At 38.2% G+C, this 14,079-nt stretch overlaps 1 protein-coding gene across 1 annotated transcript; it reads right to left on the bottom strand.

Annotated features, from left to right (window-relative positions):
* Positions 1–1,772: 1,772 nt before the first annotated feature.
* On the bottom strand, positions 1,773–9,731 carry LOC133725994 (chitin elicitor receptor kinase 1-like). The gene is given in 11 exon segments (XM_062153430.1): positions 1,773–2,103; positions 2,188–2,286; positions 2,404–2,542; positions 3,239–3,330; positions 3,418–3,569; positions 3,648–3,741; positions 4,651–4,740; positions 4,900–5,090; positions 5,696–5,964; positions 6,076–6,109; positions 8,616–9,731. Coding segments are annotated over 11 exon segments (1,962 nt in total). The 5' UTR covers positions 9,253–9,731; the 3' UTR covers positions 1,773–1,938.
* Positions 9,732–14,079: the final 4,348 nt, after the last annotated feature.

Below are 14,079 nucleotides of genomic sequence, written 5' to 3'. Positions count from 1 at the left end.
TTAATCATCAAACAATCAATACAAGTCCTCTGTTTTTGAAAAACCCCTCCTCTGATTCTAAAAGTCTTTGCTCTGTCCTACACCTAAACACTAAACCCCTTCACTCTCTAAAATCTATCAATTATATTATCAAAAAGTTCCCCCTTCTTATATATATAAAAGGATTACACAGTAGCTAGTTCCATTCAAATGCATGCAGCTGGACTAGCAAATTAATATTACTCAGACTTCATTTGGTTGAAGGAAAAGAGGAGAGGAAGGATTAAAAAGAGAGGGAAATATGGAAGATTAATTATGGCACCATGTGATTTGGTTGATCATGGAAGAAGTGAAAGATGAGGAAGCAAACCATTGGCCCATTTCAGAGGAGTAAATTTTCCTTCATTGGCAAGAAATAACAAGAATATAAGAGCACCATGCCCTTTATCCCATGTCTATTTCAAGTTTTTGACACCTTTTGGCTTACTCCCAAAAAACAAAAAAACAAAAAAAAAAAACAAGAATGAAGAAGAAGAAGAAAACAATGAGTAATTCTTTGTAGTGACCAGCTTGCACAAAACTGGAGAAGCTATGCTCGTACAGGTCTTGTATGACACTGAAAATAAAAAGGATACAAACCTGGCCTCGTAGCTCAGCATAGTAAACATCCCCGCAACCACCTTCTCCATTCTTATTAGTCAGATTGAAGTTATCTGTAGCCCTGAAAAGTTCTCCATATGAAAATGCCCTGATAAGTCCACAGTAATGCCTGTTGGTTCTCCAGCAGCACCCTTTAATAAGAAGATCAGAAAAGGCTGAAAAGTGAGGGATGTTACTCTTCGTCTAGCAGCTGGGTTACGTAACAGAACCTGCAGGACACCTATATAAAGGCATACTCCCAACTCTTATAACTTTGATTTCTAGCTCAAACAAAAGCTTTGCGATTAAGACGAAGCTAAAATTAAAAGCCTCACATGACAATTACATAGAATGCTCCCAACTAAAAAGGATGTAGAATTTTTAGAAGAAAAATTATATAGGAGATGCCAACAGAATACCCACCTTCTTGATCCAATATTTTCTGCAAAGCCTGCCAAGCTTGATAATATCATGTTGTCTGCCATTTAGTGTTTGCCTTGAATCATATGTTGAGCACCAAATAAAATAAATAAACAAAATAGATCAATGAGAGATATTCTAATGAAAAGTACTACCAAGGAGTTTTCAGGTAATAGAGAGCAAGCACACACATCCTACATCTCAATTAGAGATAGATAAACTGACGACAAAGCATATCATTTACAAACTCTTAACTTGGTACATTGAGCGCAACTAAAAATAGCACAAAAGAACATAGGTCTGCCAAAATATGTGTACCAGAGTTGGCGGAACAGAAGGTTATTAACAAAAGTTCGAGAAGATAATCAGCCTTGCCATCGAAATTTGGCTGCTCAAAGACGCCGATATCGCTGTTCTCCATCAAGAACTTGTTTCTGTTTCGGTTTGAAACCCTAAATTTCAGAGAAAGAGCGGGAGAGATGGGAAGTAGTCCCCTTGTTTATAGGGGGACGATGAGTTATGCCGACCAAATTGTTTGCTATTTAGGCCTGTAAACTGTAAAATGGGCCGGCCTGATTTTATTTGTTTTAACTGATCAAATCACCTGAACCGGAATTGATGCAAGATTTTCACGGTGTTTTTGCACGAGGTCTGACAGATCAATATAATCTTCTTATCTAAACAAGATGAAAACCGCACAATCTCATCGTCCTATCTACCACTTCAGGGCAGCGTATGTAACTTTTACCTCTTCATTGATACTTTAATGATATTATGTATGTACAGTTTACAAAAGACTCACAGTGCTCGATTATGTGTCTGTACAATGTCTATGATATCTTATATTCGTAATGTTCAAAGAAACTTCCTATAAACACAAACAACATTTTGCATCAGATTCTACCTTCCTGACATTAGATTGACAAGAGACTGATTTTCGTAGAAGGATCCGACATCCCAATCTTCAGTTGATGATGAAAGTGTCATTAACGCAACAACAATAGATCGCATACTTGGGCGCAATTCTTTATTCTCATGCACGCATGCTTTGGCAAGTTGGGCCATCTGCACAGAAAACCACCGTAGCTATTTCAGAACTGATATCTAACGAAATAAACCGTAATGTGCTTTTCTCTAAGAATATTTCACCTTGCGGACTGATTCAAGTGGGTAGCTGTCTCCAAGCCTAGGGTCAACCACTTTTTGGAGCTCTTCTCTTGGATCGGGCTGATTAAGGACTTCCTCGAACTGTGGAAGTAAAATAAAACAGAATTATGGACATGTGGTTGCTCAGAGACTACTGCCAAATGAAAGATAAACTACAGAAGCTAAATTGGCTTTATTTTGTAGGACAGAGAAACCAACCAAACCAACAAGGCCCCTTGATTCTGCTCCAGAAGCATTTGCCCTCACAACTGCTTCCTTGGCAGAGATTAGTTCATAAAGGACGACTCCAAAAGCATATACATCTACTTTGGGAGAAACTTCGCCATACTGAGCATATCTGCATGAATGCATAGTAGAAGTTAATTCATATACAACTATAACTGAAGTTTTCCTCTTTTTCTTTGGCCCAGGCTCGAAACTGAGGCCTTCTGCTGAATTCTACAATCTTTAGCACAACTCAAGCATAGAAAGATAAGTCTCAGAGAAGAAGATTACTGCTCATAGAGGACGCAATAGAATGAGGAAACTCTACTAATGGGGAATCAAACCCAAACCATGGGCCTTACCCTTCCACTAAACCCTCATGGGCGAAAGGGTTTGTTAATTATGCAAATTCATTTAAAATAATAATAATAATAATAATAATAATTAAGAAATAAATAAATAAAATAAAAACACCACTTTCAAGGGAAGCAAAATGGGGCTTGAACAAGTTAAGCATTTCCACAATCAAGATTCAGATATAGATAGCTAAAAACCGATGACATTCGAAAAACTAGAAATTGATCTTCTCTTTGGACTAAAACTATAGATATTTATCTATTTCGAATTTCTACTATGCAATGGCCCTTTAGCTATCAGCTTATTAGTCAGGGGATGATGGGTAGAAACCTAGGAAATTAGAATAGCCACTTGTTGAGCTCATAATAGGTCCTTCTAGCATATAAAGGAAATCTGTTATTGCTAAAGCTTTCTAGTTATGTAACAGATTAAATGATGGAAAAAATCAAGATAAAAAAAATATATATCTTACTCTGGTGGCATGTATCCAAATGTTCCCACAAGACGCGTGGGGAGTGATGTACTTCCAACTTCAGTCAGTTTAGTCAATCCAAAATCTGCAACCTGCAACAGAAAAAGAGAGAGATTAGAGTGCAATGATAAGAATAAGCTTCAAAAGGACCATAATGGCAATACAAGCACTAAAGTAACCTTTGCATGGTAGTTCTTGTCTATTAATATATTGGCTGACTTTATGTCACGGTGGATATAAACAGGAACAGTATGCTCATGAATGTATTCAAGACCTCTTGCTGAATCCAGGGCAATCTGCACTCTATTAGACCATGGTATTGGGTCCCTCTCTGGATAAAGTTAAAACAGTATCAGTACCATTCTTCTGCATACACCAGCAAGTATCCCCTCATAATTCAGAATCTAACCTGAACCACGCAGATGTTGGCTTAAATTGCCATTTTCAATGTATTCATATACGAGAAAAAGGGATCCCTCAACACAATAACCAATCAAGCGCACCTGTATTGAATGTCTAGAAAATTAGAAATAATTACACGTCTTAGAGACCAGTTATACAGAGTAGTACTGTAATACTTCACGGGGAAGATTAGATCTAGTCATAGTCATAATTTTAATATTCTAAATTGAAAAAAAAAAAAAAAAGGCATTTCTATATTCTAAAATAAATAATGGTAAAATGCAAACCATATTGCATCTATCTTTTATATAGTAAAAACTAAAAACCTTATATATCATTCTAGATACTATAAAAATAAAATTCTTCACTCATATGTAACCTCTGATCAGAACCCCCGGTCTTACATGCATTCTGAAAATGTTTGTTTGTTTTGTAGTGCTCCAAAAGCTTAAGTTGTTAGAATGTGAGCTCAAATGTGGGATTCAACTTATATTGGGAGATTGCAAGAGCTGAGATTCTAATAATGATCTCCTGTTTTTAATACTATGATAAAGTTTACTGGACTGCCATAGTTAAAGAAAATTTAAGCTACAAGGATGTGAGCCAACTAGGCCTGTGAGCTCAAATGTGGGATTCAACTTATATTGGGAGATTGCAAGAGCTGAGATTCTAATAATGATCTCCTGTTTTTAATACTATGATAAAGTTTACTGTGTTGGTTTCTCATTGCTCCAAAAGCTTAAGTTGGGATGATGTGAGATCAACGTATAGAATTCAACCTATATAGGGAAATTGCATTCGGAGATTCTAAACTGAGGATCTTTAATCCACTGCAGCACTATGCTAACAGATAAAAATATTTCCAGAAATAGACATAAAAAAAACTCTCCTAGTTGATTCCAGCAATTCTTTGAAAATTCTGAAACAGTACTTGTATTATAGTTATCAGCACCAATTACTACGTGATGAACTCATATACATGTCATCATTTGGAGGGAGAAGTTCATTACCAGATTCAAGTGATGTACACGAGTCAAAACGTTTAATTCGGCAAGAAATTCTTTTGATGCTTGCATATCCATCTTCTTGATTGCAGCTTTCTGCATAGAGAGAATTATAAGGGTGGAACTTCTAGGAGAGAAATAAATGATCACAGACAAATGAAAACAACCTGGCCTGGTAATAATAAGAGCACAAGTTCCTTAATAGCACTAAAAATCTCAGAGCTAGAAAAATAGAAAATGGTAAAGGAAACAGACCTCGCCTCTCAGCTCGGCATAGTAAACAGCCCCAAAACCACCTTGTCCAATCTTATTAGCCAGACTGAAGTTATCAGTAGCCCTGGAAAGTTCTTCAAAAGAGAACTCCACTGATTTGTCCACGGTAATGCCTGTTGGGCCTCTAGAAGCACTGTTGGTTTCAGTAGATTTATCTGGGATAATTCCAAGGGCTAGACCAAGGAACATCAATCAGTCATGTCAAATATCAATTTGATAGGAGAGTGTAAGAGATAGAACTGGTAACATAAAATGAATTTGTTTCGATATGTGCGCAATTAAGGGAGGAACATATGGAGCAGTTAGATAAAACTTTTGAATGACAGCTCTTAAAAATAAAAGACACAAGAATTTTCTACAGGACTGATTAAATGGGATTTTCAAGAGAACATTTACAGAATCCCAGGTAGTATGAAAGGTACAGATCAGTGGCGCTGAAACTACACACAAAAAAAAGTTACCAATTTGTTCTACACGAATGAGCCACTAATATTTGAAAAGCAACCGTCTTTTTTTATTACACTTCTGAAAAGGAAATAGGGGAATGACGCAAATATAAGACCCTCTGTTGTTTGCAGAAAAGGGGGAAGAGAAAACAAATTGAAAGAAACTGAGAAGGATAACATTGTAAAGCAAGGGCCATAGTCAGCTACCCTGACTGGTGCTTCTGCACAGAACTAATGTTAAAAGCTACTTGATGAATCCAAAGAATCAATGAAGAACACTATCATTCACAATATCTAAAAAAATAAACAAGGAGAAGGAGTAAGTAACGTACAGCGCCCATTTTGAGAAGATTGTTCAGATGTTGGTAACAGTGCAGTTGTGTCCACCTTCTTCTTTCGGTAAAATCCAAAATATACAAAACCAGCCACTAACAGCACTCCAGCAATTACTCCAACAATTATGCCAGCAATGGCTCCACCTGCCAGTCCTGCTTATACAGACACAAAAATTGAGCTCAAATTACTGTTGATTGCTGAGTCAACCCTTACACATTGGCATTGGATATCAGACCAACTTTTGGAGAAGGTCATACCAGCTGAACTGCAAAAGGGACAAAAGAAAGATTAATGGCAGTTTTAAAAGGCTCAATTGAGAAAGAAGACATAAATTTGGTTCAGAGAACATGAGGATTGAGGAGTTAGTAGAAGATACCTTTGCTTCAAAGGCACATAGCTTCCATTTTGATCTACAAGATAAAAAGAAAACTTAAAGTGAGATACTGAGGCCTCTCTAAAACGGGATTGAAATTAGTGTTCATAAATAGCCACAATCACTTCCTATCAAATTAACTCTTCAAGATACTGGATTTATTACCATGCAGGCCACTTAGAAAAACATATAGCAGAAACAACTCAACATTTGCAGTAGCATTTACAGAGTCTATAAAGGAATATGAATCATGACAATGAAACCAAATGAAAATTAATCTAGAAACCTTATTACTAATTGACTTAAAACCATACATTTAGTGTTTTAATGTTTGCCTTGTAAGTTCAACACATCAATTCCAAGATGCCCTATGGATCCAGAGCCACAAGAATAGCATTACACCCCCCACCGCACTTCATTACCCTCCCATGATAGTGTATCCGGCACCCTCAAAATTTCGGTGAAATTTCTGTTAGATTTCTTAACATCATCCTGAATCCTATTGCCCTATCTGATTTTCAATTTCACAAATTCGTGCCTCACTCTAATTACCGCATTACTATTGGAATCTGGATTCAAGCATCTCAATTTACTATAAAATGCCTCTGTGCCATAATCAAATCAGTAGTCAACTCATTTTACCAAATCTGGAGATTCATTACATACTTCAAACGCAGGCATCAAAATTTCAAAACTCAAACAACTCAAATCCTAACCAACTTTAGCCTAAATAAAAAGTAAAAGCTCACACCTTTGCCTGGAATATACACATAGCCACTCCCTCGGCTAAAGTTCACATCCGGATTATACTCCTGCAGCAAACTCAGATCCAGATTCTCCGCCTGAGCAATCGAAGACAAATTGTCTCCGGGCAGAAGTGGGTACGTGATAAACAACCCATAGTCCTCGGAAACCGCGCTATTCCCACACGAACAGTTGACCACCACATTCAGCTTCGTATTCGTATTGGGTATGTTATTCGCAGGGTAGTCATTGAACGACGCCATGGCATCTGCCGTGGTCAGATTGGCATAGTACTCCGTCGCAACCTTTTCGTACGTGTCGCCGGAGACGACGTCGTACTTGAACACGTGGCCCAGAAACGATTCATTTATGCAGCCACAGCTGAACGGAACATTGACCCTCAAACCAGCTTGAACAATGTCCTTGTCCGGCACCGTCGCTTTGTTGTAGCTGACGATGATGTCGGCGCTGGTGTCCATCACCGTTCCGACGAAGTCGAGAGTGGCGTTCTGCCACATGTAATAAGAACCCAAAGCATCGCAGCTTTTGCTACTACTGCACCGGGACTCTGCTCCAGAACAACAAAGGCACAACACAACAAACAACACACATCCAATCCGGAACTTCATCTGGGTGGATCCAAAACTCGAAACCATCAACTGGGTTGCTGGTTCCAGAGACAAAGATGAATGCTTTTCGGTGGGTTTTTTTGGACCGTGGACTGATGACTAGCTATAGTTGAATTATTGGACTAGCTGGTAAGAGCTGATTAAGGATTTTTGTTTAAAGAATTAATTTAGAGGGTTTAATTTGTCATACATTACGTCTGCGGCTGCCCAACAGTAAAAAAGCCTAAAGGCTAAGCCTTCCCGCGGTTTTGGGTTGATTTCTTCTGCCAGAACTGGGACCGGGTCATGGAGATGGAGAACATTCCAATTTACAGCGACGCCTGTCCGATGAGATCCCAAGACGACATTTCTGGGACTGTCGTCTATCGGAGGGATTTTTTCGATTTCGTTGTCGTATAGAATGCAGAAGCCAGAGATGTTTTGACATGAATGATTAGAGTTAATACATGGGGGACTCTAATGTATATATATTGTCTAATAACAGCCTATAACAGACTTCAAAGTTCAAACTTTCACTAGTAGAATTAGGAAACTATTCTCACAATCTATCGATGTTTTGACAGTACAATGCGCTTGTTGTTTGTTTAATTTTAATCGACTAGTGGCAGATTTTCAACTGCAGTCTAAAATTTTGGCACTGTCCATTAATAGAGACCGACAGATTTTCTAGAATTTTATGGAAATGAAAGAAATCAAGTCATGAAATTGTCCTTAATATCTTAAAAATTGAATAAAGCACGGATCGCATGAATGTGCAATTGTAGGGCGGTCCAAAAAATCTGTCTCGAACAGACTCATTGGACACAAACGACTAAGAGCCGTGACTTTGAAAAAATTTATGGACAAACTAGCTAGAGAAGAAGACCCGCAACAAAGTCAAATAGATTGAAAAGAAATGGTCCAACTCCAGGCTGCTACCTCCGCCTCATAATTGCTAGCTAACTATATGGAAATAATTCAAGAAATTTATTACCACATTACTATTGCAATCTGGATTCAAGCATCTCAATTGACTATAAAATGCTTCTATGCCATAATCATATCAGTACTCAATTCATTTTGCCAAATCTGCAGATTCATTACATACTTCAAATGCAGGCATCAAAATTTTAAAACTCAAACAACTCAAATAGTAAAATGAAACTTTGGCCTCTGAAAAAAAGCTCATACCTTTGCCCGGAATGTACACGTAACCACTCCCTCCGCTAAAGTTCACACCCGGATTATAATCCTGCAGCAAACTCTGATCCAGATTCTCCGCCTGAGCAATCGAAGCCAGACTGTCTCCGGGCAGAAGTGGGTACGTGATAAACAACCCATAGTCCTCGGAAACCGCGCTATTCCCACACGAACAGTTGACCACCACATTCAGCTTCGCATTATCGGGTATGTCAATCTCAGGGTGCTCATTGAACCACGCCATAGCATCCGCCGTGGTCAGGTTGGCATAGTACAAACTCGCAACCTTTTCGTACGTGTCGCCTTTGACGATGTCGTACTCGAACACGTGGCCCAGAAACGAACCATTTATGCAGCCACAGCTGAACGGAACATTGACCCTCGTCCCGGATTGAACACTGTCCTTGTTCGGCAATTTGTTAACACTGGCTATGATGGCGTCGCTGGTGTTCATTAACGTTCCGGTGAAGGTGAGATTGGTGCCCTGCCATAAGTAATAAGAACCCAAAGCATCGCAGCTTTGGCTACTACCGCACTGGGAATTTGCTCCAGAACAAAGACACAACACAACAAACAACACACATCCAATCCGGAACTTCATCTGGGTCGATTCAAAACTCGAAACCATCAACTGGGTTGCTGGTTCTAGAGACAAAGATGAATGCTTTTCGGTGGGTTTTTTGGACCGTGGACTGGTGACTATTCTGGGGGTATAGTCTGCAATTATTGAATTAGGTGATAAGAAGTGATTAAGGATTTGTTTAAAGAATTAATCAGAGGGTTTAATTTGTCGTACATTATGTCTGCGGCTGCCCAACAGTAAAAAAGGCTGAAGGGCTAAACCTTCCCTCGGTTTTGAGTTGATTTCTTCTACCGGAACAGAGACTGGGTCATGGAGATGGAGAACATTACAGCGATGCCTGTCCAATGAGATCCCAATACGACAATTCTGGGACTGTCGTCTATCGGAGAATTTTTTCGATTTCGTTGTCGTATAGAATGCAGAAGCCGGAGATGTTTTGCTGGATATAATGACATGAATGATTAGAGTAATACATGGTGGCTTGTACGTAATGTATTGTCTAATAACAGCCTATAACAGACTTCAAAGTTCAAACCTTCCCTATGTATGTATTGGAATTAGGAAGCTGTCTGTCTTTGAACAGGTAAGGTAAGATGAAAAAGAAAGTGTGTTAAACGACAAAACGATACGCTTGTCGTTTTTTCAATTTTAATCGACTAGTGGCAGACTTTCAATTGTAGTCTAAAGTTTTGGCGAGTATCGTTCCCTAATAGAGTTTCTAGATTCGTTTCATGGAAATGAAAAAAATCAAGTCATGAAATTGTCCCTAATATCTTAAAAGTCGGATAAAACATTGCTCGCATGAACACGTAATTGTAGAGCGGTCCAAAAAATTTGTATCGGAAAGACTCATTGGACACGAACGACTACGAGCCGTGACTTTGAAAAAATTTATGGTCCAGCTCCAGCATGCAACCTCCGCCTGCATAATTGCTAGCTAACTATATGGAAATAATTCAAGAAATTTATTTCCAAGTAGTTTTGGATAACTTGTGCTAAACAGGCTGCTTATGCCCATATAATTTTTGCATTTTCAAGCCCAATTTTTGTATTGGGCCAAACCTGCTGGCCAGTCCACTTGTTTTTTACCTCTCTTCCTTTCACTTCCTAGTTCCTAGCATTGATAGGAACTTTACTCTTTCCCAGTACGAGACTCTAGACAAAACCAAAGTTACCTAGAGGGGAAAAGCCAAGGTTACTTAATAGCTTGAATTAGACTTAAATCATGCTTGGAGTCCTCAGTAATGCTCAAATCATGTTCAAAAACTTCAAACAAACTTTTTAAAATATAATTTATAAGTTTTTGTTAGTTTTCTATTAAGCTCGAATGATGTTTAAAAGTCTTTTATAACCTTAATTTACTTGCCTTTTTTCTTCCTGCCATCGATAGAGTCCGGGAGGATGAGAACTAAGACATGGGTAGGTGTCATTTAATTAGTGGAACTAAGCAAACAGAAGGCTCCTACATAAGACATAAAATGGTTGTTTTATAGAAAATAAATGCAACCTTTTTCATACCATTACAATAATAAAAAAAAATTTCCTATATCCAACTGAATATAAAATTATTAATAACTTAATGACAATGCTGGCCTCAACACGAAGCTAATGAAAAAGACTTGAGAAATGAAGATGGAGAAGATGATGGTGGGAGTGGGTTGACCAAATTGATCGAGGTCTCCATTGTGGCGTTCATATTGAAAAGAAGGAATTTGAAAGTATCAGTTTTATATGAGAGGGGACAAGTCACTCCACTCGAGTGAGTTTGAGACAATAAGTAAAGAGATGCCTTTGTGGAGTCTGGGATTTGATTTGATGCCATCCAACCTTGTTACAAGAACAATCCCACAATTAATCTTTTCCTAGTTGTAATGTATTTGATGGCACACCACCCAGGCACCCACACCCAACCTCAAGTTCAATCAATAAAATAAAGACTACTTTCTTACTTTTTCCCACAAGTAATCTTTGGTCTCTTTCTCTCATTAGTCATTACACATTCTCTTTTGCGATTTGGCACTCGATAATGGTGGAATGGATATGTCATATTTGGTAAGTGCATTAGAGAGTTACATGATATTCCTCCAAACTCATAAACTATGTGAGTCGTAGTTTTGAGGTGTATCTACTTTGATATCCAAAATAAAAGTTCATAAATTCTATTTTTATGTCATTTTTTTTATATTTTAAAATTCATAATACGTATAATTTTATATTTTTTTATCAAAAAAGATAAAAAGATGAACTTCTTGATTTTTCTTATTAATAATATTGGACAAAAATTTGTTACAAATTTTCTAATGATAACGATTAAATGACGTATTACATTCATCTGCTACAAACTAAAGTTATAATAATGATCAAGTAATGACGTGCTACATTCATTTACTATAAACTAAAATTTGTTGGTGACTTAACAACACAATTTTCATTCTTAACTTCTTGAAGAATCAAAACAATAGAGGATTCATGTATATCTTCGATCTTATACTTTAAAATTCTCATATGAAATGAAAATGAGATTATGGGGTTTAGCTAGCTAGGGAAGTAGGGATACAAAATTGCCTCGTGTTTCTTTTCCTGTACGCGCTTATGTATGGGGATCCCAGCTGGGACACTACCTGCTTCTTGATCGAGCTGGAGTGTTGACATTTTCGAAGTAAACCATGAACAGTTTAGAACAACCCAGCTATCATGATGGGAATCGAGGGAAGATTTACGTGGAACACGAATACATCATACATACACACTTCAAAGTCCCGGCCGGCGGCGGGTGGCCGCCACTTCAGCTAACTTACATTAGGCTCCACTAATACTTGGGGCTTATATTCCAACGCGTCCTGATCGAACTAAAGGTGAAGATGACAAATGTTTTAGTGAAGATGACAAATGTCTACACAAGGAAACTCCAGGGATCGATGCTAACATTGGTGGGTTACATAATTAAATGGAAAAATAAAGAAGGTCAAAGTTTGGGAGCTGTCTGCAATGAACCAAAATTATTGTAGACCAGCAGATGGCATCAGTTTAGCCGTGGCATTGACCAGGTCAACGCATATAGGACAGGGAAGATGAAACTGTTATTCGTGTTGTTACCAGAGGGGCTTTTAAGGAAGAAGGAGAAAGGCATGTGCATCGAGGAGGAGAGCGGGTTTTCATCGGACTTGGCTACTATAGCTGAGCGCTTCTTCTCTTCTTCCTCTACTTATCCAACAACGATTCAATTCAAATGGGTTGTACGTTGTTGGGTGCTAATCACTCTCTCAATCCAAAACCCAGTCAAGTCTGCCTCTCTCTCTTTCTCTCTCAAACGACCACCGCATGCGTCTCCAATACTGCTCCTCTCTCTCAATCAAAACTCTCTTCCCTTTAATCTAGGTTGTTACAAATCCGACAACATTAGAATTACATATACGTGGTGCCTGAGTTTCTCTGACGATGATAATCAAATAACTTCCTGCATGGTATTTTCCTCAAACAATTAGAGAAGAAAGAAAGCCCACCCACTTTTTTTCATTCTGCAAATTGGAAAGTTTAAGACACTTATGCATCCTTGTGAAGTTCATATATGCTGAATAAGTAAGCGTAGACAAAGCAGAAAAAAGAAACATTGGCAAAATTTGAAATGTCCTCGTCCTCCAAACGTTGGAGATAAGGATCGAGAAGCCTTGAATCTGTTCAGATCTTTAGCGATAGAGAGAGTAATGATGAGAATAGAAGAACAAGTGCGTGAGGGGAACACAAAGCGGACCTTTGATTATCGATGAAGATGGAGGAAGAGAGAGAGAGTCTCCATGCTTTTCAGTTTTCACAAACCAGATAATTAAAGACTCATCCAAGCTTGGAAATGTCGTGATTGCCCGACTCCTTTCACCATGACGGCAATGGAATTACGTTAACGGAGGTTTTCACAGTCAATTTTTTTTCAACAATGTCTATGGATGATAACTGGCCACGTCAATGCGGCCCCTTCGATTCATTTTGTTTTGGTTTATTGCAGCCTACTCCCAAAGTTGGAGCCAATAATATTGGAAGTGAATGAGCTAGCTACCTAAAGCTCATTTGAGAGATCATGTGTTCGAGCCCCATCATGGGTGAGAGTGGGGTGGGTTATAAAAAAATAAAAATAAAAAATAAAAACTCATAGCATTAGAAATCATCATAGCCAACTGGGATTTAGTAACACAGCTGTTTTGATTTTATCGATCCTTTATTGTTAATTTGTCATATCACCTCTTCTTACACTTCCACTACTAATTGAATTAATTTGTTCCGCTTCAATATTAATTCACCCATCGATCCAAAGTTGTTCTTAATCAAATAATTAAGGTGCATGGTGGGGTTTGTTGTTGGTGAAAGACCGATCGGCTTAGTGATGCAAGTGATAATTTTTATGTGCTTAATTAATGACGTTTTGTTACTATACGTACTAGGTTCATCAAAATTATGATTCACTATTAGTTCATTACATAAATGTAGTTATCTCTACTACTATAAATGGAGGCCCTTTTTTTGTGTCAAAGGGCTTCACCAAATTTTAAAGTGTCTATAATACCCTTCAATAATATAATTATCAAATTAAGTTAATAAAATATAAATAGATAAAAATGTACCTTGAAAAAATAGTCAAACCACCACTTTTTTATGTTCAAAAAATAAAGGGGTTTTGTCCATTTACCCCATTTCTAGGGTTTAGGACTGATCTGGGGTTTAGGGTTTAGGGTGAGAAAAGGCAAGTTGGAGATGCTCCGGGGAATCTCGCCGGAGAGGACTGATCTGCGGTGGGGCTGAGCGAGGCGCTATTCGAGGGTGGCTGGATATGTCCGGCACCGGAATCAGATTTTGGATGGGGGGGGGAGAGAGAGAGAGAGA

Source organism: Rosa rugosa, chromosome 1 (assembly GCF_958449725.1).
Source record: "Rosa rugosa chromosome 1, drRosRugo1.1, whole genome shotgun sequence".
In the NCBI taxonomy this organism is placed as follows: Eukaryota; Viridiplantae; Streptophyta; class Magnoliopsida; order Rosales; family Rosaceae; genus Rosa; species Rosa rugosa.
The sequence above is the reverse complement of the archived record's forward strand: the minus strand, read 5'-3'. Positions and strand labels throughout refer to the sequence as shown.